Genomic DNA, 25,744 nt, shown 5'->3' with positions numbered 1-25,744 from the left:
GGCGAGTGGGTGGGTGAGTAGGCGAGTGGATAGATGGGTGAGTGCATGAGTTGTTGTGACCTGCAGTGTGGCGAGTGGGTGGGTGGGTGAGTGTGTGCGTGTTGTTGTGGTCTGCAGTGTGGTAAGTGGGTGGGTGAGTGGGCGAGTGGATGGGTGTGTTGTTGTGACCGGCAGTGTGGTGAGTGGGTGAGTGGACAAGTGGAAGGGTGGGTGTGTGTGTGTTGTGACCTGCAGTGTGGCGAGTGGGTGGGTGTGGGCGAGTGGATGGGTGTGTGCGTGTGTTGTTGTGACCTGCAGTGTGGTGGTTGAACAGCGTGGTGGATGAGACGAAAGAGTCAGTGTCCTCAAAACGGTAGTAGCGACACGAGTGATAAGGAGGTGAGTGTCGCAAGCCTGCCATGAATTTCATAATCATGATCTGAAACGCGTATAACATACATGATGACCAGGTCATCACGTGGCCTCAGCCACCAATGAATGATGAATCAAACTAACGACAACAGTCCAGCCTGCCTCTGATGATGACGCGGGGAACAAGCATGTCGAACGTATAACTGGCTTTTTATTTGGAACTTTCACGTACGGTCTTCGTTATTTAACACATATTAAATAAACTAAAACAATAAGCCTCGATGGTTTCGCAAAATCCGGACGACACGATTGTCGTGGTTCTTGCATCTTATGTTGCACGCGGCACGAATACATCGTCGCATATCCGACTCGCCGGGCACTGCGGTACGGGCGGATTTGTGAACGTCCACCGTTACACGCCAGCACGTGCAATAATACTGCACCGAGGTGCAGGGCGGTTAATTGGTCAGGGCGGTTAATTGGTCAGGGCGGTTAATTGGTCGGGGCTGTTACGCGACGGTCGAATGACCGAACATCTTTGGAACATTTCTTTGTAGCGCCGCGCGCGGATACTGCACTGGGCCGATTGGCCTGTGGGTCAGTCAGTCGGTCAGGGAGGATAAGCTACGGTCGGATATGCGACGCTGTGAGCGTGACGCCGGTAAAGCAAACGGAGGGGGGATGGGGGACACACAGATCCTCCCCCTCCCATGTAAAACAAGACACACACACGCGATACACACATGCACCACGTGCACACACGTGCCAGTCTCAATAAATACATTGCATATATATAAAACACGTGCGCTGGCACGGTAACATGGAGTGCCGTGACGGAGTACGCGAGTACGCGGACTCGGAGAGAGTACGCGGACTGAGTACACGGACTCTGAGAGAGTACACGACTGAGAGAGTACGTGGACTCTGAGAGAGTACGCGTACTCAGAGAGTACACGGACTCTGAGAGAGTACGCGGACTCGGAGAGAGTACGCGGACTCAGAGAGTACACGGACTCTGAGAGAGTACACGGACTCTGAGAGAGTACGCGGACTGAGTACACGGACTCTGAGAGAGTACACGACTGAGTACGCAGACTCTGAGAGAGTACGCGGACTCTGAGAGAGTACACGACTGAGAGAGTACGCGGACTTGGAGAGAGTACACGGACTCTGAGAGAGTACACGACTGAGAGAGTACACGACTGAGAGAGTACACGGACTCTGAGAGAGTACGCGGACTCTGAGAGAGTACACTGACTCTGAGAGAGTACACGGACTGAGAGAGTACGCAGACTCTGAGAGAGTACGCGGACTCTGAGAGAGTACGCGGACTGTGAGAGAGTACGTGGAATCTGAGAGAGTACACGGACTGAGAGAGTACGCGGACTCTGAGAGAGTACACGGACTCTCTGAGAGTGTACACGGACTCTGAGAGAGTACGCGGACTCTGAGAGAGTACACGGACTGAGAGAGTACACGGACTGAGAGAGTACGCGGACTCTGAGAGAGTACGCGGACTCTGAGAGAGTATGCGGACTGTGAGAGAGTACGTGGAATCTGAGAGAGTACACGGACTGAGAGAGTACGCGGACTCTGAGAGAGTACACGGACTCTCTGAGAGAGTACACGGACTCTGAGAGAGTACACGGACTCTGAGAGAGTACACGGACTCTGAGAGAGCACGCGGACTCTGAGAGAGTACACGGACTCTGAGTACACGGACTCTGAGAGAGTACACGGACTGAGAGAGTACACGGACTCTGAGAGAGTACACGGACTCTGAGAGAGTACACGGACTCTGAGAGAGTACGCGGACTCTGAGAGAGTACACGGACTCTGAGTACACGGACTCTGAGAGAGTACACGGACTGAGAGAGTACACGGACTCTGAGAGAGTACACGGACTCTGAGAGAGTACACGGACTCTGAGAGAGTACGCGGACTCTGAGAGAGTACACGGACTGAGAGAGTACACGGACTCTCTGAGAGAGTACACGGACTCTCTGAGAGAGTACACGGACTCTCTGAGAGAGTACACAGACTGAGAGAGCACACGGACTCTCTGAGAGTACGCAGAGTACAATTGTTTGGCACCGCATTCAAAAACACAACACAGAGATGAGGACATCAACATGATGTGACTATGTTGACAATGTGACCATGGTGACGATGTCACCATGGCAATGACGATTATGTGACCAGAGAGACGATGTAAACGAGGTGACGATGATGTCGGAATGGCGATGATGTGATCACGGGGACAATAATGTAACCATGGCAATGATGCTAGGACGATAAAGACAATGATGTAACCAGGGAAGAGATGTTACCATAGCGATGATGATGATTATGGGACCACAGATGTTGATACGACCACAAAAACGACGACATAACCATGGCGATGACAATATTACCATCGTGATGATGATGATAATAATAAGACGACCATAGAAACAACAATGTAACCAAATTGACAGCAACAGCAGGGACGCCTTGGTCACTATGGTGACGATATGGTCACCATGGTGATGACATGCTCGTCAAGGTGACGATTATTAGAGCAGCGACGCCTTCATGATGACAAGATAACCATGGTAACGATACGGTTATCACGGTAACAATACGGTTATCACGGCAACAGCAGCAATCCCCTTGATATAAACACAGCCACCATGGTGACGACACGGTCACCATGGCGACAATAATTTGACGATAGCAACAGCAGCGACGCCTTGATGACGACATGCTCGCCATGATAATGACAATCACCACGGTGATGATGCGGTCGCCATGGAAACAGCAGCGATGCTCCAGACCAGCTCGGACGTCTTGGCTCGAGTCTCTGCTTTCCCAGAATTACCCTGGGCCAGTGTCACCCTGAGGTCATCACCACAGAGGCCCACAGAGGTCCAGAGAGTTTCAGAGGGGTCCAGAGGGGCCCACAGATCCAGGAGTCAACACGACGATGGAACGGGGGACACCGGGGGTGGAACCAGGGTGGGCAGTCTCGGCCACCGCAGTCCGGTGGTGATGGCAGCAGCAGCAGTAGCAGCAGTAGCAGCAGTAGTAGCAGCAATAGCAGCAGCAGTAGCAGCAGCAGGAGCAGCAGCAGTAGCAGCAGCAGTAGCAGCAGCAGCAGTAGCAGCAGTAGCAGCAGCAGCAGTAGCAGCAGTAGTAGCAGCAGCAGTAGCAGCAGCAGCAGCAGCAGCAGTAGCGGCAGCAGCAGCAGTAGCAGCAGCAGTAGCAGCAGCAGCAGTAGCAGCAGCAGTAGTAGCAGCAGTAGCAGCAGCAGCAGTAGCAGCAGCAGCAGTAGCAGCAGCAGTAGCAGCAGCAGCAGTAGCAGCAGCAGTAGCAGCAGCAGTAGCAGCAGCAGCAGTAGCAGCAGCAGCAGCAGTAGCGGCAGCAGTAGCAGCAGCAGTAGCGGCAGCAGTAGCAGCAGTAGCAGCAGCAGTAGCAGCAGCAGTAGCGGCAGCAGTAGCAGCAGCAGCAGTAGCAGCAGCAGTAGCAGCAGCAGTAGCGGCGGCGGTGGTGGTGATAGTGTTGAAGGCAGCAGTAGTAGCAGTGCTGGTTCCGGTAGAAGCGGTAGTGGGTGATAGTGGTGGTGGTGATAGTGGTGGTGGTAGCGGTGTTGATAGTGGTGGTGGTAGTGGTAGCGGTGTTGTGGTAATAGCGGTGACGGTGGTGGAGAATGACGGTTATGATGATGATGAGTGGCAAGTGAGGCGACGTCAATAAACAAGAGCCTTCTGGGCTGCGAGCAGCGTGTTCCTCATCAGCATGGCCACCGTCATCGGCCCCACGCCGCCCGGGACGGGGGTGATGTGGCCTGCCACACGGCGCACACCTGGGGGCGGGGGGAGCACGGAGAGGCAGGGTCAAGTCCTGTGGTTCTGTGTGCGCATGTGTACACATGCGTGTGTACACATGCGTGTGTACACGCATGTGTACACGCGTGCGTGTAGGGAGCGGTAGTGCAGCAATTGGCGCACTGTGCTACGAACCCGGCAACCCGAAATCGATTCCTGCTCATGGGCAACACCAGTGAAGATTTATCTGAACCGGTCCAGAGGCCTCCCCTAGATCGACTTGGCCTCAAATGAGTACCTGGTGCAGTGTGTAAACATCGCCACTGGGTTGACAAAGGCGGTCGGGCGTGGTGCTGGCCACCCGCCCCCCTATCTCGTGTGCCGTGCCAGCATGCACGGTGGGGGGGGGGTTACCTGGTTACCTTTTCATCTGGGTCGACTTGGTCTTAAAGAAATTCGCGACGCGGTGTGCATTGACCATCCGCGCCGCAAGAGACAGTGGGCGCCGTGCCGGCATTCGTAGGCACTGCTACTCGCTAACGGTACTTGCCCGTGCGGGCCTACACGGGGGAGCTTTGCCTGCATGTCGGCGGGCTCACCCTCAAAGTCGACGTCACCCACGAGCCGCGCCCGGCCCGTGCGCGGGTCCACCACGCGGTTGATGCCGACGTCGATGACGCAGGCACCGGGGCGCACCATGTCCGCCGTGAGCAGCCCCGGCACGCCTGGGGGTGCGGCACGCGCACACACACACACACGTCACTCACAACACACGCACGTGGCACACACACACTCATCATAATACAGGAGCGTGCGGCACACACGCATGACGCACACACACACACACACACGTCACTCATAACATGCATGCACGTGGCACGCGCGCACACACACACTTCACTCGTAACACAGATACGCGGAACGCACACAAGGCACACACACGGCACACGCACACACACACACACGTTACTCATAACACAGACACGTGGCACACGCATGCACACGTTGCTCACAACACACGTGCCACTCACACACATGTTACTCATAACGCACACACGTTACTCTTAACACACACACGTTACTCATAACACACATGGCACACACACACACACACGTTACTCATAACACACACAGACAGCACACACGCACGTGGTACACACACACGGCACACATGGTAAACGTGGTGCACAGGCGGCACAAACAGTATACTAACACACGCACGCGATACACATACGGCACATGTTAGACGCATTCCCGGAAATTGCCGGGGTATGTACACCTTGCACGCAGCGCAACACACATACGTGCGTGCGTCCGGTAGTGTAGCGGTTAGCGCTACGCTGCGCTATGAACCTGGCGACTCGGGTTCGATTCCCGCTCACGGCCAACATCAGTGACGATTATCTGAGCCGGTCCTGGGCCTCCCCTAGGTCGACTCGGCCTCAAATGAGTACCCGGTGCGGTGTGTAAACATTGTCACTAGGGAGACAAAGGCGGTCGGGCGTGGTGCTGGCCACCCACCCCCTCGTGTGCCGTTCCGGCCTTCATAGGTGCTCACTAACAGCACTTGCCCCTACAGTCTGTTAAGGCTATATGGGGGATCTTTATCTTTGTGTGCGCGCGTATCACCAGCAGCCATGATGACGATGTCGGCCATTAACGTGAAGTCTTTGAGCTGCTCCTTGGGCGTGTAGCGGTGAGTGATGGTCACTGTTGCATCACCTGGGAGAGAATGAGAGGGACAAAGGAGGGGGGGGTGAGAAGGGGGTGAGGAGAGGGTAAAGAGAGGATGAAGATGTGGGTGACGGTGAGAAGGTGTGTGATCGGTGGGGGAGAGGGAGGGTGAGCAGGGGAGTGAGGGTGAGGAGGGGGCCAAGGGCGAGCAGTGAGCGCTGTGGTGATGTCACCAGAAATTAGTGGCGAATGGCGGCTGTTCTTGTTTCTGTATAAACACGCGTGGGAGTGCAGCGGTTAGCGCTACGCTGCGCTACGAACCCGGCGAACAGAGTTCGATTCCAGCCCACGGCCAACAACAGTGACAATGATTTGGACCGCTTATGCGCCTCCGCTAGGTCGACTCAGCCTCAAATGAGTACCTTGTGTGGTGTGTAAACATCACCACTGGCGAGACAAAGCCGGCCGAGCGTGGTGTTGTTCACTCACCCCCTCGCGTGCCGCTCCCGCCTTCATAGGTGCTCGCTAACAGTATTTTACAGAACAGTCTGTTAAAAGCTATAAGGGGTATCTTTGTGTTTGTATGCACGTGTGTACACGTGCGTATGTGTGCGTACACGTGTGTGCACGTGCGTATGCGTGCGTACACGTGTGTCCACGTGCGCATGTGTGCGTACACGTGTGTCCACGTGCGTATGCGTGCGTACACGTGTGTGCACGCACCTCCGGCGCGCTCGTGCGAGCCGTCCGTGTGCAGCAGCATGGCGATGGGCATCCCCACGTTCTTGCTCCTCCCAGCCACGACCACGCGCTTCCCAAACGTGGAGATCCCTGCACGTGGGCACAGAGAACTCAGCACCGCAACGCGTAGCCAGCCACTCGCCCAGCCACACACCGACCCAGCCACACACCGACCCAGCCACCCACCCAGCTACCTGCCCAGCCACACACTCAACCACACACCCAGTCACACACCCAGCCACACACCCAGCCACACACCCAGTCATACACCCAGTCACACACCCAGCCACACACCCAGTCACACACCCAGCCACACACCCAGCCACACACCCAGCCACACACCCAGTCACACACCCAGTCACACACCCAGTCACACACCCAGTCATACACCCAGCCACACACCCAGTCACACACCCAGTCACACACCCAGCCACACACCCAACCACACACCCAGCCACACACCCAACCACACACCCAGCCACACACCCAGCCACGACGCAGTGAAAATGTAGTGGCTGTGGTTGTGCCTTGGCGGTGGTCATGTGGTGGGTATACTCTTTGGTTTTATTCGGTAAAGTCACGTAGGTAAAAAAACATAAAACAACAAAAATCACGACGTTTCGGCCACAACACAAGCTGCCTTCATCAGGTGAAGGGATCAGGCTGTCTCGAGGACAGCGCTGGAGTGAAACACAGCCAAGCTCAGGCCACGTCCCTTCACCTGATGAAGGCCGCTTGTGTTGTGGCCAAAACGTCGTGATTTTTGTTGTTTTATTTTTTTACCTACGTGACTTTACCGAATAGAACCAAAGAGTATGGATCTTGCAGTCACGAAAGCTTCAAATCTACATGTGGTGGGTGTTACCGGCTCTCTGCAGTATCTCCCACACCCCGGCCGGCGTGGCTGGAAGCATGGCACGTTGGTCCAGGCACAGCCGCCCCACGTTGAGCACATGGAACCCATCCACGTCCTTCTCCGGGCACACGGCGTCGCACACGGCCCGCTCGTCCACGTGGTCTGGGCACACCAACACGCGCCGCGTCACACCAACACGCCCGGCGTCGCACCAACACGCCCCGCGTCGCACCAACACGCCCCGCGTCGCACCAACACGCCCCGCGTCGCACCAACACGCCCCGCATCACACCAACACGCCCCCACGTCACACCAACACGCCCGGCGTCGCACCAACACGCCCGGCGTCGCACCAACACGCCCCGCGTCGCACCAACACGCCCCGCGTCACACCAACACGCCCCCACGTCACACCAATACGCCCCCACGTCACACCAACACGCCCCGCGTCGCACCAACACACGCCGCGTCGCACCAACACGCCCCTGTGGCCGCGTGAATGTGTGTATGTATCCGCATGGATCTGCCTGTATTTGGAAACTTCACTGGGTGATTCTATGTGTATGTATCTGTAAGTATGTGTGTGTGTGTACCCATGAAGGGAGTGATGGTGCTGCGGTTAGCGCACTGCACTCTGAACCCGGCGACCCAATTTCGATTCCTGCTCACGACCAACATCAGTGACAATGATCTAAACCGGTTCTAGGTCTGCCCCAGGATAATCCAGCCTTCACTGAGCACCCGGTGCTGTGAATGTTAAACAACAGCACTCGGGAGACAAAGGCGGCTGGACGTGGCACAGGCCACCCCACCCCCTAGTGGTGCCGTGCTGGATTTCAAAGGTTGCTCGTTAACAGCAGTTGCCCCCCAAGTCTGTTAAGGCTACATGGGGGCTCTCTGCGTGTACCCCATGTGCACACGCGAATGAGCGAGCGGGCGACTCACCGGGCACGGGCAGCTGCACCAGCAGGCCGTCGGTGCCAGGGTCGGCGTTGAGCCGGTGAATGAGCGCCAGCAGCTCCTCCTGGGAGACGGAGGCGGGGCGCGTCTCCGCCGTGCTCGTGATGCCCACCAGCTCGGCGGCGCGCGTCTTGTTGCGCACGTAGGTGCGGCTGGGCGCGTCGTCGCCCACCAGCACCACGGCGAGGTGCGGCGCACGGTGGCCCGCGGACACCCATGCCCGCACGCCGTCGCTCACCTCGGCGCGCACCGCCCGCGCCAGCTCCACGCCCGAGATCACCACGGCCTCGCACCTGCGAACCACGCCACTGCCGCGTTTGCTCATGCGCACGGGCAAGGCGCCACGTCACCCATGCGGCGAGCACAATACGCAATCGCCACACCACACACTGTGTCGCACCACATCACTCACGCACACACCCACCGAACCACACACTGCTGCACCATTTTACTCACAGACACGCACAACAAATAACACAAACCGCACCATGCTAATCGCACACACACCCAGTGCTGACTCCTGCAGGAGGGAGTGTGAGAGTGTCAGCCATGGGATGAGGTTACCCTAGGCCATGGCACTCTGGTTGACCCTGGAAGGCACGTGACAAGTAAGATCTACACAGGAGCCCCAGGCGTGGGCTAGGGGGTGGTCACGTGTCAGGGTGAGATCCTACGGGAGGGGTCGAGAAACCCCAGGAGGTTTCTCAAAGGTGGTCGTGGCCAAGGGCGGGGCCAGCCACGACCCGGGACCATACAAACCAGGGTCCCCACAGGGACCGGGGCTCAGCGTTGCTCTCGTCATCTGAAGATCTACGATCTACGTCCAAGAAGAAGTCACCAACGCGTGGACGAGGACCCAAGCCAGGGTCCTGTCCGTAGTAGCTACTCCCACCACCACAGGTTATCTGGTAAAGGGGCAGTAACCCCTTTGTGTTACGTGTTGGTGTCAATAAATGTGTTGCCTCCAAGAAGTGCGTCTGCGACTCAGTTTAATCCACTACACTATAGTCGTTTTAAATATAACAGAGACACAGATCCTCTGTGTAGCCTACACAGGCTGTTGGGGAAATGCTGTTAGCGAGCACCTATTAAGGGAGTGGCCAGAACCATGACTACCTTTGTCTCCCAAGTGCTGATGGTCATGCACTGTATCAGGTACACATTTAAGGCCGAGTGAACCTAGGGGAGGCCCACAACCAGTTCAAAGTCATCACTGATTGTTGGCTGTGAGCCGAAATCAAGCTCGGGCTGCTGGGTTGGTAGCGAATTGCCCTGACCACTGCGCCACCACTCCCCACTGCTCTAAATATACACACGGCGCACACGCACGCGCACAGGGATCGGATATATCGCGATTCTCATTACCACTGTGTCGCGTGGATGCGAGAGCGGCATTGCGTGCCAAGCGAGGAGGTGTCTCCCACGAGAGTGAGACGCCTCCTCCTCAGTCCAAGACACCATCTGCACAAGCCGACTCACGCTACGGGCGATTTATTCATTAACCTCCATTTGTGTTTGTGAAATATTGTCCAATTGTCATGCGATTTCTATTTGCTTCGTGGCATAACTTTATTTTGTTTTTGCCATTTCGGTGACCCAAGTCATCACCTTTGCAAATTGAGCTCCTATCCTGGTCTCTTGCGTTCTCACCTCGCTACACAAAAACAACTTAAGACTCCTCGCATGGAGATACGTAGACTTGTGGAGACCCACCAGACTCACGCACAGAGACTCATAGACTCACACAGAGACCCACAGATGTAGAGACCCATAGACTTACATAGAGACCCACAGACTCACACAGAGGCTCATAGACTCACACATAGACCCATAGACTACAGAGACCCTTAGACGTCCATAGAGCCCCAAGATGGAACAGACTTCCCCTCCACATTAAACAATCACCTTCACTCACTAGTTTCTGCTCTTCACTCAAAACTCACTTATGTCCCTCAATATCCCCCTCATAACCACCACTGTTACTGTACCGTCTTCATATTCTCATTATACGGCTATCACTCGTTAATCCCATCCATTCAATCCATTCATCATCATTTACTGTCATCAATATTGCTTTCACTGAATTCACGCATCACAGATATGCTCATTGTTTCCTCTCATCTATTTTCATTCACCTCATCTCCTCCATTACATCCATATATACCGTTGTTAATTCGTTGTAAAGCGCCATAGTAAAGGCGCTAAAAAATTTGGTTAAGAGCCAGGCTCACTTGAACCAATACTGGTGACCTGCCAGATGTTTATAGACAAAGACCCTCTCCCGGTTTAGATATGGGTTCTAGTTCCACGCAAAAGTCTATAATGCATAATACAGAATAATATAATCATTCTGGCCGCTGTGGAGAACACACATTTTATAGAGATCTGGCTTCTAAAATTAAACACTCCCAGCAAAGGCCGTGGAACTGATGGGTTGTGTACGAAAAAAAATTACTTGTGTATATTTTTGTTGCATGTGGAGGGTATAGATTACGTTGAAGAGACGCATTGTAAGCTTATTTAGAACGTAGCGTGTCATCTTGTAAGTTGGCCTCGGCCGCTGTGGTCACCCGGCGTCTGTTATGTAACGCGCCGCGGCACGTGGCCGGGCGGCAAGCCGTCACTGCCCAACGCACCGCGGCTGGGAGAAGTCACCGCTCTCAGCCACCACGTGGCGCCCTACCAACACAACGCAGTCACCATCATAAGCGTCATCGAACATCCATCGGTTGAAAGGCAGAGAGACAACTCCACATGTATTGTTTCTGTGCCATTGTGGTTCCGCTTGTGTAGGTACGCAGGAAAGCCTCATCGAGTCTCAAGACTATTTTCAGGAGGGTCCTGCCAAGTTTTTTTTTTTAATTTGCAGCAGCGGCAGTGGAGGGGGCGATGATTGCTGCTGCTGAAACTGTGATCCCAATTGACTGATTTGCAGATCATTCTTTTTCGGCACTGAGGATGAGCTTTTGGCCGATAGCAGTTCCACCGTGTTTGTGTTTGTTCAGCTATGGGAGGCGGACACCGCGAAATCCAGAGGAAACCCATGCAGAACAGGGGGAGAATACACAACCTCCCTTCACACACTCGTACACACTGGAATAACATACAGTACACACTACATTCATACACTGGGATAACATGCACACTCGAATTCACACTCACACACACTGGGAGAATATACACACTGTTTCGAAGAACAAATGTGACCTCATTTACCAGCTTCACATTCCTTATTGCCGTACAAATACTGGAGGGAGGGCCTTTTCTATTGATGGCCCCAGGGTCTGGAATGCTATCGCCAATAAACTGCAACTTGGATCACTACCTGTGAGATCTTCACTAAAAACTGCTCTATAGGAGTTGTACACACCTAGCTGCCACTGCTATTCAGAATGGCCTGAAATCAAATGTATCATTCCGGATGACAGTTGCAAAGTATGATCTTGAGTTTGATTGTGGTGTGCTGATCTGTAAAGGTGTATTGAAAATTTTTGATTCTGCTACTGATACTCCTGCTGTTATGGAGTGACTCATGCGGCCAACTATGGCTGCAAAGTTTGGTCGTACATGTTATGTATATCGTTTATTGTAAAATTTGAATCACAGTTCCTATGATCACTGTTGTTACATTGTTTTTATAGCTTTATTTTGGTGATTTTGAAAACGTTTTGATTTAGCCATGTTTGTTTGTTGTAGTACAGAGTTAGCCTGATAACTTGAATCCACATTGTCTTATGGTCATTATTGTTTGACTTGCATTCCACTGGGATTTTTGCACACAGCTTTGAAATACGGTGTTTTTTCTGGAAGGATTTTCCAGGATTTTTCTAGTGCGTTTAGTCACTTTAAGATGTTTCTTGTTCATGTTTTTGCTTTGTTGCGGTTGCACCCGAGTCAAGAGCCGCATGGCTCACAGGGTTATACCTCCTAATAAATGAAAAACACTCCATTCACACACTCGCACAACACTCGCTCTGCAGAACAAGGGGAGAATACTGTACACACAACCTCCATTCAACCCGCTCGCTAATAAACTCACACGCACTCTGCCGGACAGGGGGTTGAACAAAAAAAAATCCATGCAGAAAGGCGCCCGCGTCGGGAATCGAACCCAGTGGCTGCGCATTGCTGTGTGGCGCCACCCTGTCGCCTCTGCAGTTGTCGCCGCGATCACCGCGGGCGCGTAAAGCGACGGGGCGAGTTTGTGAGTGACCTGTGAGTGACCTGTGAGTGACCTGTGAGTGAGTGACCTGTGAGTGACCTGTGAGTGAGTGACCTGTGAGTGAACTGTGAGTGACCTGTGAGTGACCTGTGAGTGACTTGTGAGTGAGTGACCTGTGAGTGACTTGTGAGTGAGTGACCTGTGAGTGAGTGACCTGTGAGTGACCTGTGAGTGAGTGACCTGTGAGTGACCTGTGAGTGACCTGTGAGTGAACTGTGAGTGACCTGTGAGTGAGTGACCTGTGAGTGACCTGTGGGTGAGTGACCTGTGAGTGACCTGTGGGTGACCTGAGTGAGTGACCTGTGAGTGACCTGAGTGAGTGACCTGTGAGTGACCTGTGGGTGAGTGACCTGTGAGTGACCTGTGAGTGACCTGAGTGAGTGACCTGTGAGTGAACTGTGAGTGAGTGACCTGTGAGTGACCTGTGAGTGACGTGTGAGTGAGTGACCTGTGAGTGACCTGTGAGTGAACTGAGTGACCTGCGAGTGAGTGACCTGTGAGTGAACTGTGAATGAGTGACCTGTGAGTGACCTGTGAGTAACCTGAGTGAGTGAACTGTGAGTGACCTGTGAGTGAGTGAACTGTGAGTGAACTATGAGTGAGTGACCTGTGAGTGACCTGTGAGTGATCTGTGAGTGACCTGAGTGAGTGACCTGTGAGTGACCTGTGAGTGAGTGACCTGTGAGTGACCTGTGAGTGAACTGTGAATGAGTGACCTGTGAGTGACCTGTGAGTGAGTGAACTGTGAGTGAACTATGAGTGAGTGACCTGTGAGTGACCTGTGAGTGATCTGTGAGTGACCTGAGTGAGTGACCTGTGAGTGACCTGTGAGTGAGTGACCTGTGAGTGACCTGTGAGTGAACTGTGAATGAGTGACCTGTGAGTGACCTGTGAGTAACCTGTGGGTGACCTGTGAGTGACCTGTGAGTGAACTGTGGGTGAGTGACCTGTGAGTAACCTGAGTGTGTGAACTATGAGTGACCTGTGAGTGAACTGAGTGACCTGAGTGAGTGACCTGAGTGACCTGTGAGTGAGTGACCTGTGAGTGACCTGTGAGTGAGTGACCTGTGAGTGACCTGTGATTGAGTGACCTGTGAGTGACCTGTGAGTGACCTGTGAGTTACCTGTGAGTGACCTGAGTGACCTGTGAGTGACCTGTGAGTGAGTGACCTGTGAGTGACCTGTGAGTAAACTGTGAGTGAACTGTGACCTGAGTGACCTGTGAGTGACCTGTGAGTGAACTGTGAGTGACCTGTGAGTGACCTGTGAGTGAGTGACCTGTGAGTGACCTGTGACTTGTGAATGACCTGTGAGTGACCTGTGAGTGACCTGTGAGTGACCGAATGAATGGGCCACGTGGGTTTCCGGAAGGCTTTAGGCAAGGTGATGGTGGGCAAGAGCGGGGGATGGGTGAGCCGTGACACGGTTCAATAACGGAGCACGTGGATGAGTGATGGCGATGATGGGGTGGGGAGTGCGATTGCGTGAGACTGTCGGGGGATGGAGGAGTGAAGCGGGTGGCCATGTTGACGGTGTCGATGAATGAATGAATGGGGCCGTGTGGGTGAGACCGTGATGTTAACTTCGCGTGATGTTTGTGGAGGTTGCGCGAGGCCCGTGGCGGTCACCGTCGGTCGGGCTGACGCTACCCTCACTGCTCTTTCGTCAGCCGCGCTCCTCTCACAATCCCCACTGCACACAAGCGGTCGCTCTTGGTGGGGGGGGAGGGGGTTGCACAACCCGATTGGCCGCGACGCACCACGTGCAACCAACACGACCAATCGGAACGCGCCTAACGGGGTGGGGGAAAAACGAAAGTCGGCGCGGCATCCAACAGCCAATCGGAGCGCGCCCACCATAGCCCGGCGCGCGCATCCGCTCTACGAAATACAATCCCATTCATCTCTATGGGGGCCACCAGTCACGGGCCAGGTTCTATCCGCTGCTCACCGCTTGGCGCTCGCGTGAAAGGTCGCGCCGTCAACCCCGCCGCGGTCGCCGCCTCTTTGTCCTCCTCGTCCTCCGCCGCGGGCGAGGATCCTCCTGAGGGCGCGGCGACAGAGAGACGAGCAGAGCGCCATGTCCTCACGGAGCAGCAAGCCGGCAACGATTCACGTGCCGGGGCCCCCGCGTCGCTAGGGCGAATCCACGTGCCGGGGCCCCCGCTAGGGAAAATCCATGTGCCGGGGCCCCCGCTAGAGGGAATTCATGTGCTAGGGCCCCCGTTAGGGAATCCATGTGCTGGGGCCCTCCGCTAGAGAGAATCCACGTGCCGGGGCCCCCGCTAGGGAGAATCCACGTGCCGGGGCCCCCGCTAGGGAGAATCCACGTGCCGGGGCCCCGCTCGGAAGAATCTACGTGCCGGGGCCCCCGCTAGAGAGAATCCAGGTGTCGGGGTCCCCGCTAGGGCATCCACGTGTCGGGGCCCCCGCTAAGGGAATCCACGTGCCGGGGCCCCGTTCGGAAGAATCCAGGTGCCGGGGCCCCCGCTGGGAGAATCCAGGTGCCGGGACCCCCCGCTAGGGAGATCCATGTGCCGGGGTCCCCGCTAGGGCATCCACGTTCCGGGGCCCCCCGCAAGGGGAATCCAGGTGCCGGGGCCCTCGTTTGGGGATCCACGTGCCGGGGCCCCCCATTAGGGGGGCGGGGAATTCAGGTGCCGGGGCCCCTCGTTAGAGGGGGGTGGAATCCAGGTGCCGGGACTCCCGTGCAACATTTACTCCTATAATGAGCCAATAATCCAAACTCTTTGGTTCTTTCGGTAAAGTCACGTAGGTATAAGAATGTCTGTGTCCCGCGCGTGACGTCACTCCACGTCGGCCAGCCCCCCTCATGAATACTCATGAACAGGTGACGTCTTCTACATGGACCCCCCCCCCCTTATTAATAATCATGAGCGGGTGACGTCACTCCACAAGTATCAACCCCCCCACCTCTCATTAATAATCATGAGCAGGTGACGTCACTCCACATCGAACAGCCCCCCACATTAATAATCCTGAACAGGTGACGTCACTCCACAAGTATCAACCCCCCCACCTCTCATTAATAATCATGAGCAGGTGACGTCACTCCACATCGAACAGCCCCCCACATTAATAATCATGAACAGGTGACGTCACTCCACAAGTATCAACCCCCCCACCTCTCATTAATAATCATGAGCAGGTGACGTCACTCCACATCGAACAGCCCCCCACATTAATAATCATGAAGAGGTGACGTCTTCCAAATTGACACACCAACATTAATATTAATTAGCGGGTGACGTCACTCCACATGGGGGGGAGGGGGGGGCGAGGCGCCTCCTCTCCCCTCCTCGGCGTCAACTCACAGCCCTCACTACAAAGGCAGAACCCTCACGTCATCACGTGATCTCACCCTCACTACAAAGGCAGAACCCTCACGTCATCACGTGATCTCCGTCACGCTGTTGACACATCGAAGTAAAAAGGACGTCGTGATGAACAAGGGATTAGATTAGAACCTTTATATTAAATAAGTCTGTGCCACCGCGCCCTTACAAATTGCACACGAATTGATGCAATGAATATAACACGTCGCAGTCTGCTTGTCGCTTGCAAGTTTCAGATTTACTGAACTACACCCGTCCTTGGACGGGATAAAGGCTAGTTGCCCAATAATAGACGTTCCGGGGTCCCCCTCCCTCCTTTGTGGTGAGGAAATCATATTCCGGGGCCCACGGTGTTGCCTAACAATTCATGTTGCAGGAGCGTCTCTGCCGACGAGGCACATGAATCAGAATCTTTATTTATCCTGGATAAATCCGATTTAGCTATGAAGCTCTTTTTTTGTCACAGATGTATAGTCGGAGCGGGTCAGAAAGATTTAATGAAATGTACCGGTACTAGCAAAGGAAGAACTCCACGACTCCAGGAAGTGGCCCCGAAGCTCGCCACAACGTAAGGGACCCGTGGCAGCCAAGGGAGGGAACGTGCACCGAGGAGGAGATGGATCGATGAAATCTGAAATCTACGGCTTTCCCGAGGCCTTCACTCAGCAGTTGATTGATCATGGCTGATGGTGGTGCTGATGATGTTGATAAGCATATCATTGTCCAATCTCAATCGCTCTGCATTGTAATTGATCACGATACCGATATTAAATCATTCACTGTGACCGTCATGGGCAACACATATATATGATTAATTCACGTTCCGGGGCCTGGCGTCGTTTAATTCACGCTCCGGGGCACCTCCCCGGGCCTATAAATTCTCGTTCCGGGGGCCACGCCTGGCGCATCCACGTTCCGGGCCCGCGTGACGACTCAGGGTGAGCGAGCGGCGGGCGATTGAGGCTTGTGTGCTGGGCGTGTGTGGGGTGAGTCTCATCCAGCAGTGGAGAACGCAAGGGAAGGGGAGCTCCCTCAGCGTGGGGCGGGGGGGAGGCGAAGCGAAGCGAAGCGATTCCTCTCCCCCCTTCCCCTCTTCATTCAGGGCCGTGTGAAGGTCGCAGCAACCACGTGGGTGTTCGAGCCCCGTGGCCCCCCGCTCTGCGTGGAGGGGGAGGTGAGGGTCTTGTGGAGCGGGGCCTCTTGTCTGTGACCCCCTTGGAGGGAGGGGTGCCTGCCCGTGATGCCTCGAGGCACGATGCTAATTGCGCCACGAAGTGGTGAGATGTTGTCTCCCTTGCCTGGTACGCAGGAGGTCGTGGGGTCCATGTCCACCCATGCGCCTGCTGCGTGTGTCTGTGCGTTCACGCTAACATTTACATTTCTCTCCGGACTCCTCCGAGTTGGCTCCCTCTACATTTAGAAACGTCACGTTTAAGAGTTTTTGTTTGGTTTGTTTTTGCTGCTCTACGTTTCCTTGTGACACAAGCCGCTTCGTTGGGCCATCATTTGTGGTCTAGTCGCTTCGGTGGGCCTTACCTGGTGAAATAAAATCACGATATCTTGGCGTGATCGTTAGGCTGTGACAATGATGAGGGAGGGAGTATTTGGGCACTAATTGGGCTCATTTGCTGTGAATGTTTAGGGGTCGCTTCTGTATCGCATCGTACACATCTGTGCAGCCTACCCACAATCCTTCACCGTCCTATCCCCCATTGACCAGCGTGGTGAAGTATAATCAATCTCCACCCTTGCCAACCAACTCGCATAGTGTGGGGGAGGCCTTTAATCCAGCTCAAGGCTCCGGGATCTTGCAAGTGATCGCTCACGCCACACCAGAGGGCGCTCCGGAGTGCATGTGGCCTACTCTTCCACTACGTTGTCACCAGAGAGTTGGGAGTAACCAACACTTTACCCCACCATCTGCGACCTGCCAATCACCGACCTAACTGGTGGTGGTGGTTGTGCAACCCATTCCTGCTGCTGCTGCTGCAGGAGGCGGTGAGGTCAGTCCACCGTTTGGACTGCCGCGCCGGGAGATGGAATCGGTTCTGCGAACCTCTGCATTGCAAGACCACTGCGCCACTGTGGGAGCATCCGAGCGGCATTAATAATGCTGCCGATTCCGCTTGTTTACTCCGAACAGTTCCACCGAGACTCTTGAGGCGTCCTGCCAAGTTTTACGCAGTAGGGGAGCGATGCTTGCTGCTGTTTGTGAACCCAATTGAGTGGATTTGCGGTGTCGTTTGTTTCAAATTTGGATTCGTGACGCCGGGGCACGGTGGTCTCCTCTTGGGAGCGACGTCACGGGATCTTTAACGTCCACTGCGAGTGAAGCGGGCGGCGTGTAGTATTACTGCGGTTAATACGACTGCAGTATTTACCAGGGTGGCGTGCCAGGTTCGAACCGTTAACCTCTGCAACCAACGCTCCGTCGCCTGGAGCATGTCACCACTCGCTCCACGTGGTGGCGTGGATTTATTTTTTCCTCCGGTTTTTCTCTAATTTAGAAACATTGCGTTGGGATTATTAAAATTGTTTTGCTGCTGTAAATGTCCACGTGATAAGCCCGCTCTGTTGAGCTATCATTTGTGGCCAGGTCCAGGGGCGGAGCCAGGATTTTGACTTTGGGGGGGGCTGACTTCAATATTCTGAGATATCCAGTGTTTATGTTTTCCAATGGGCGGCACAAATGTATAAAACACATTTTATTGGATTTGAACGCGGAGTTTATTAATAGGTCGGAGCCGCTGATGTGGCTTATAAGTTCGAAATGCTGCCGCTAAAGCAGCCTGCAGGGCAGCACAAGGTGGCAGCCTGCAGGGCATCACAAGGTGGCAGCCTGCAGCATTTTGCAGCAGCCGGATATCCGGCTATCCCGATTACCGACTTTCCCAGCCCCCCCCCCCCCCGTGGCTCCGCCCCTAGCCAGGTCTTTTCTGAAAAATAAGTTAATACTTCTGGGGGGCTTTACCCGGTAAGATAAAAATACTTCCGTTTTATTTGTACATTTTAAGTGTTTTTCCGTACCTTTCCTATACTTTTCACGCCTATCGTGATTTTTTCTATCGTTTTTTCCGAACCCGCCCCTTCTGGACATCTGTAAAAAAAAAAACAAAGCTTTGTAGCTTATCTGATTCCTCCAGTATAAATATTCTGATTGTGGAATATCATTGTTATTTTAAATTCCACTGCTGGATGAAGGCCCGTCCACTGTACATTTTGTCATTCGTTTCCACTTTCTGCTGTCTTGTGCCAAGTAGTGCCCACATCTTTTTGGCACCAATCTCTCATGTCGTCATCAAGCCATTCTCTGTTCGGTCTTCCTCTCTTTCCAGTTTCTTCCATTTTTCTGAACGACACACTTTTAATTTTCCTGTTCATCCTACATGTGTGTCCAAATAGTGCCAGTTTCCTTCTCAATCACTGCATTAGTTTGTCTTCTGTGTGCAATCTTCTTCTTACTTCTACGTTGGTCGTTCTTTGGGTCCAGTTTAGATACAGTATCCTTAGATAGCAATACATTTTGAATGCCAATGTCTCGCCTAGGTCTATTTCAATATCCAAGTCTCATGCATATGGGACTCTACGTAACTGTATGGGTCTCTGCACAAGCCTGGGGGGTGTCTCCTTGAAGAGTCTGGGATCTCTGCACGAGTCTGGGGGGGGGGGGAGGGAGTCTTTACCCGTGTCTGAATATGCCTCGATTTAACACAATTCTTCACCGTTTACCCTCCCCGCCAGGTTTCCATGGCGTCACTATGCCGACCGTTGCTCTGCCGACCAGCGGCCTCATCTTTGCTGGGCGCCATGGTGCGGCCCATGCTGGGTACCAGCACGGTGGGGGCCACCACGGGCCGCTGGGCCCACGGGGCCCCTCAGCCTCCCACAGCGAACCCCGTGGTCTTCATGGACGTGTCGGCAGACTCGGGCCCACTCGGCAGAATCACGTTTGAGGTGCGGGGGGTGGTGTGGGTAAGGGGGTAGACGGGGTGGGGAGTAGTGGGGGGAGAATGGAGTTCGATTTTTTTTCTGAATCAGTTGCGGAGCACAGGCCCACAGGTCCAAAATGCCAAGCGGCCAGCAACACGCATCACTCCCGAAGGTGTGATAGATGAGTATTAACACGTTTCTTGTACGCTTGTATGACAACTTGGGAAGATAGGCAATCGGAGGGAATTCCTAAGTGGAGCAGTGTGAGGGAAGAAGCAGAGAGGTGTGGGTAGGTATGGCTGGGCGCGGGGGGTTATTAAACTTGAAGCTCATGGCAATAGTAACGAGGGTAGCTATAGAATAGTACTGGATCATCAGTCTGCCTCACTGCAGGATGAAAGCCTCCCCATCCTCTCCAAGAGTCGTGGTCTGTCCACTGTTAGTGGTCAATGTGACGATGTCTCGGACCTGCGTGCGTTCTCTGATCCATACATTCCTCTTTCTGTCTCTCAGTGTAATCATCACGGTCTGCCCACTGCTGGATGTAGATCAACGTGATGATGTCTCTACCCTGCGTGTGTTTTCGCGTCAGGATGTAATTGCCAGCATGCACCCTTCGTACTGCTCTCACCGCCGTTACACTAATTAACATAATTTTCTCGGCTCTGTTTCAGTTGAGAGCTGACGTGGTGCCCAAGACCGCAGGTGAGCGAGCGTGTGCGCGAGTACGAGTTTGCTAACAACCTGTGTAAGCTAATCAGGGGATTGCTATCTTTGTGAGTGTGTGAGAACTTGTGTGTGTGTGTGTATTGCGTGCATGAGTGTGTGGTTTGTGTGGAGCGGTAGTGTAGTAGTTAGTGCTGCACTCCGAACCTGGCTACAAGCCGAGTTCGATTCCCCCTCGCAGCAACCAACGCCGGTGATGATTAATGATCTGAACCGGTCCTGGGCCTCTCTTAGGTTGACTCGGCCATAAATGAGTACCTGGTGCAGTGTGAAAACATTGGCGGCCGGGTGTAGTGTTGACCACCTCCTTGTGTGCCGTGCCGGCCATCATTGGTGCTGCTCACTAACAGCACAAAAGTCTACAGGCTATAGGGGGAGCTTTGTGTGCATGTATATGTATGTGTCTTTTGTCTCTGTGTGCGTGTTAGAGAATTTCCGTGCACTGTGTACGGGGGAGCATGGCTTTGGATACAAGGGCTCCATCTTCCACCGAATCATCCCCAATTTCATGTGCCAGGCACGGTGACACCACGTTCACACACATTCACACGTACACACAAGAACTCGCACACGTACACCAGTGTGCACAAAGACACATGCCGCGTCCACATGTGCACATGCACCCGCATTAGCTGCGTCACACTGTGTGGAAGCCACCTGGTCTGTCGCTCCATGCGAAGCTCTGGGTCTTCTCGGCCACAGTCATGCCCTTGCTTCTCTACGCTTGCAAAACGTGGACCCCTCTTAAAGAAGATCTGTACCAGTGAGGAGCATTCGGGCTGGCCTGCCTATGACCCATCCTGGGTTTAACCAGGCTAGATTGTGTGAAGCTCAATTCCTTGAAAGCTTTGGACCCATTCCCATCAGTGAGCTCCTCCGGCAAGCAAGGCTGCGGTGGCTGGGTCAAGTCGCCTGTATGCCCAAGCAGCTTCTGTATGGCTAGGTGGCTAAACATGGACCTCCAATTCCCCACACCTCCGATAAGCACGGTTGGCAGCCGTTGTTCATGTGTACGTGTGTGTGCGCTGTGCGTGTATTACATATGTATGCGTGTGTGCGCATAGGGTGGAGACTTCACCCGGAATAATGGTACGGGTGGAGTATCCATTTATGGCACGACGTTCCGTGACGAGAACTTCATTCTCAAGCACACGGGGCCCGGTGAGCAGCATGCGCTAACACACCAACTTACACGCGCTCAACACGGTAACACACCCTGGTATGCACCAATACACACGCGCTACTAAACACATTGACACACTAATATACATTGTGTGTGGGCATGGGTGCGTGCGTCCGTCTAGAATATTCTGTGTGTGTATTTTATTCTATCTGTGCGTATGTGGGGAGCGATAGTGCAGTGATTAGCGCACTTTACTACAAACTCCGAGTTCCATTCCCGCTCATGGCCAACATCAGTGGCAGTGATTATCTGAACATTCTAAGGTGTCCTCTAGGTCAACTAAGGCTTCAATGTGTGCCTGATGTAGTGTGAAAACATCAGCATTGGGGTAGAAAAAAAACGGCTGGGTTTGGTGCTGGAGACCCACCCACTGATGTGCTGTGCTAGCGTCTATAGGTGCTCACTAACTTGCTCCAGCAGCCTGTTAGAGGCTCTAATTCCGCAGGGGTCGGGAACGTCCGGCCTGTGGGCCGTGTAAGGCCCGCGAAATAATTTCATCTAGCCCTGCCAAGGCAACCGCACGACTCGAAATTCAATAAATCTAGGAGCTTTTTTCATAGCAACATAATTTAATTTTGTATGGCCCGTGAATGTTATAAATACCCAAATGGCCCTTGGCAGAACAAAGGTTCCTAACCCCTGCTCTATGGGGTGTCTTTGTCTATAACGCTCTGGGTGTGTTCGTGTGCAGGTATACTGTCGATGGCAAATGCTGGGAAAAACACAAATGGATCCCAGTTCTTTATCTGCACGGAACTTACAAACTGGTGAGAGTGCATGTGTGTGTGTGTGTGTGATCGCGTGTGTAACTCGTGAAACCAGAGTGAGACCTCTGTCGTCAGAACAGTTCTGGTTTTTGACAGCAGAGGACTTTTCATTGGCTGTGTAACACTGTTTAGAAGTTACCTGGTTTGTCGCTCCACACGAAACTTTGGGTATTCTCAGCCACAGAAATGTGGACCCCTCAAATATAACATCTGCACTAGTTAGAAACATTCAAGCTGGTCTGCCTACGATCCATCCTGGGTTTAACCAGGTTGGATTGTGTGAGGAGCTCACGTTCTTGAAAGATCTGGACAGTTCCATCGGTGAGCTCCTCCGGCAAACAAGGCTGCGTTGGCTGGGTCATGTAGCCCGCATGCCCGGCCACCGCATGCCCTAAACAGCTTTTGTTCGGCTGGATAGTGGGGGCCAAATGGGGCGTTGCACGGGCGGGAGGAGAGATGGACTGATGTGGGACAGGATAATGTGGAGCTGAATGGACCTGCCGAAGACTGGTATCAGTGGTGTCAAGATCAACCTCTGGAGGAGGCTCGTGAAAGAGTTTGTTGTGCAGTTGGAGGCAGTCGCCCTCCAGCAACAACGGAGGGCAAAGGAGGGATGCTCACAACAACGAGCGAATTGCTGGGTGGATAAAATGAAAGTTTGCACAGTCGGGGGGGCATGGCTGGTGCATCTGCCGGTCATCTCAGTCTGTCAACCCATGGGACCTGGGTCTGTCACTTGACCTGTCAGTGAGCCTTCGACACTTCACATGGCCTGGCACAAACACCGTGGTGGTCACCACCATGGAGTGGCGAATGGCGGCTGTTGTGTAACTCGTTTGTCTAACAGCCCAGGGTGCGTGCGTGTGAGTGGTGAGCACGCTGTGCTCCGAGCCCAGTTATCCAAGTTTGATTCCCGTTTGCGACCAATAACTGTAACGATTATCTGAACCGATCTTGGGCCTCCCCTAGGGCGACTCGGCCCTCAAAAAGTACCTGGTTGCGGCTTGTGTAAAAGAGCATTGGGGACACATGCAGCCAGGCGTGGTGCTGGCCACCCAGCCCCTCGTGTGCCGTCACGGCCTTCATATGTGCTACTCGCGAACAGCACTTTCTCCAAGTCTATGAAGGCTACACAGGGGATCCTTTGTCTGTTGTGCCTGTGCCCAGGCTGGACGGGAAGCACGTGGTGTTTGGTCACGTGACAAGCGGCATGGACATCGTGAAGAAGATGGAGAAGCTGGGCTCGAGCAAGGGAGATGTCAAGGGTCGCGTGGAGATTACCGACTGCGGCGAGGTCAAATGATGGCGGCACCGACGACTTTATACCCCCTCCATGCACTCCCCATCTGTCTCCTCGCCTTGCTCATGCTCTCCACACTCTAACGAACTCTCGCAAGCGCTTGGCGCTTTATTCTTAGTCACAGCTCCGTCTCGAGCCTCCCGGCTGCTTCCAAGACGCAGGAGTAAGCGGTTCAGCCGTGGCTTTGATTGGCATCATGGAAACCCTGAACTTGGCTGGGACCATTGGGAGCTGGCTCAAGTTAAGTGCACATGGCTTTGAGCTGGCTTGCTTAACCCCGAGCCAGAGCCAGGCCATGGCTAAGAATGAGCCTCACTCTTCTGTCTATCACACGATAAATGATGATTTTTGTAGGGGGGCAATGATGGTCACTTCACCTCGTGCCATTTTACATCTCGTTCAAGAGGTTAGCGATGAAAATATTTCTGCCCATGAAAGTGTTTACTTTAGTCCAATTCCACGCAGACGAAAATCCTTGAGCGCGACGACAGCTCCGCTTGCTGCTATCCGGAGACCGTGGCGCGACTGCCTGCCTGACGAGACGAAATTGGCACGCCTAAAAGGCACTGCCTCCGATTCGTTCGTAACGTCACTAGAACCTGCACTGAGGAAGACTTAACGTGGTGATGGGTTGTGTGTGTATATCGGGAAGGCGGCGGGGGGAAGGTTTGCGTGCCCCCTCGCATCAAGATTTAATGATAGCTTTTGGTGGCTCTGAATTCCATCGACTTAACACCGCGTCAGATTCCCCGGGATGTTGTTGACTACTTTAAGACTGCGACTTGAATTAGAAATGCGGGCTGGATTAACTCGCCCTGGGACTGTCAATAAACTTCACCTTCAATAAAATTGCTGCGCGACATTCCGAGCCCTTGAGTCTTCACGAGTCGACTCTTCTCACGCCATCTTCCTCGTTGCTGCTGGCGTCTGTCAGTTTGTATTCATAATCTCGGCTTCTAAACTTCTGGCCGCCACGCAGTGTCTGCTCGTTCTCGACGAGAGGCCGACTCCGAGAAGGAACCACAGACGAGCAGGAAGGCAGTGGTCGGGTCGTGAGCTGGCACCAAATTTCTTCCCAAGCTCTGCGGTCCACTTTATATGAAGGCGTTACTGGCCAATTAATGTTTATATGTGGGTGTAAACCCATGCGCACGACGGGGCGGGGGGGGGGGCAGCGTTCATTCCCATGCAGGTAGAACAAATGTAGACTGTTCAACTTGCTGTAGCGCTTTCTGGCGAGCCAGGGTTATGGCTCTTTGATGCCCATGGAAAGGGAGCAGAATGTGTGCGATCCACCAACCCTCGCCGTTTCTGCGGTGCTGGATAACAGGCGACGTGCATAGCCGCCAATACCCGTTGATTGCGATTTGCGCAATCAACACTGTAAACGGCTACTTTTTATATAATGTAACGGAATTGGGTCTTTGCCTATACAGTTCTGGCAGTTCAGAATTTGTTCAAACAAGCCTGATTCTGCTTGTGAGAAACTGAACGGTGTGACCTGTCCCGATAGGTTTGCTTGTAATGAACCAGGCTGAGATTATGGACTGTACACTTGAAGGCGGTTTAATCGCAGGCACCTGCCTGGATTTGAACGCAGGTCACTGTGGTGCCGGGCTCCGTGTCCGAGCCAAATATAAACGCTGTCTGCGGTGGCTCCTCGAGTTGGGACAGTCACCCAGATCCAGGATGTAAACGAACATAGGCGAACCTGTGGCTGACCCTTGCGTCCGTTCGCTAATCGGATAAAGCATTAATGTGGAAGCGATGCGGTATGTGAATCCTCTAAAAAAGGTAATATTTAATCCAGTGAGCTGATGTGTAAACTAGCAACGGCCGACAACAAAGTCGTGACGCAAACGGCGCAGGCGAA

At 53.7% G+C, this 25,744-nt stretch overlaps 3 protein-coding genes across 5 annotated transcripts; 1 reads left to right on the top strand and 2 right to left on the bottom strand.

Annotated features, from left to right (window-relative positions):
• Positions 1-542: 542 nt before the first annotated feature.
• Positions 543-15,001, bottom strand: LOC116944502 (bifunctional methylenetetrahydrofolate dehydrogenase/cyclohydrolase, mitochondrial-like). The gene is made up of 7 exons (XM_032958162.2): positions 14,561-15,001; positions 8,374-8,681; positions 7,438-7,590; positions 6,555-6,662; positions 5,787-5,879; positions 4,757-4,882; positions 543-4,195 (listed from the first exon to the last, which is right to left on the bottom strand). The coding sequence occupies exons 1-7, from the start codon at positions 14,689-14,691 to the stop codon at positions 4,080-4,082; spliced, it is 1,035 nt and encodes a 344-aa protein (XP_032814053.1). The 5' UTR covers positions 14,692-15,001; the 3' UTR covers positions 543-4,079.
• On the bottom strand, positions 8,688-14,513 carry LOC142925584 (uncharacterized). Its single transcript, XM_076068628.1, has 3 exons — positions 14,502-14,513; positions 13,177-13,363; positions 8,688-13,141 (listed from the first exon to the last, which is right to left on the bottom strand). Exons 1-3 carry the CDS (start codon positions 14,511-14,513, stop codon positions 12,339-12,341), a joined length of 1,002 nt encoding a protein of 333 aa, XP_075924743.1. The 3' UTR covers positions 8,688-12,338.
• A 1,797-nt stretch (positions 15,002-16,798) lies between the features above and the next one.
• Positions 16,799-24,733, top strand: LOC116944510 (peptidyl-prolyl cis-trans isomerase A-like). 3 transcript variants are annotated; one of them, XM_032958169.2, is made up of 7 exons: positions 16,799-16,903; positions 19,707-19,919; positions 20,570-20,600; positions 21,050-21,138; positions 21,686-21,782; positions 22,496-22,571; positions 23,739-24,733. In XM_032958169.2, the coding sequence occupies exons 2-7, from the start codon at positions 19,713-19,715 to the stop codon at positions 23,872-23,874; spliced, it is 636 nt and encodes a 211-aa protein (XP_032814060.1). In that variant the 5' UTR covers positions 16,799-16,903; positions 19,707-19,712; the 3' UTR covers positions 23,875-24,733. The 3 variants fall into 3 exon arrangements, with proteins under 3 accessions (XP_032814060.1, XP_032814061.1, XP_032814062.1); XM_032958170.2 differs by having other exon boundaries at positions 16,864-16,951; XM_032958171.2 differs by lacking the exon at positions 16,799-16,903 and adding an exon at positions 17,115-17,139.
• Positions 24,734-25,744: the final 1,011 nt, after the last annotated feature.

This window comes from Petromyzon marinus, chromosome 21 (assembly GCF_048934315.1).
Source record: "Petromyzon marinus isolate PM22_M1 ecotype Great Lakes invasive population chromosome 21, UKy_Petmar_22M1.pri1.0, whole genome shotgun sequence".
Taxonomy (NCBI): Eukaryota; Metazoa; Chordata; class Hyperoartia; order Petromyzontiformes; family Petromyzontidae; genus Petromyzon; species Petromyzon marinus.
This window is presented reverse-complemented; position numbering and strand designations above follow the sequence as displayed.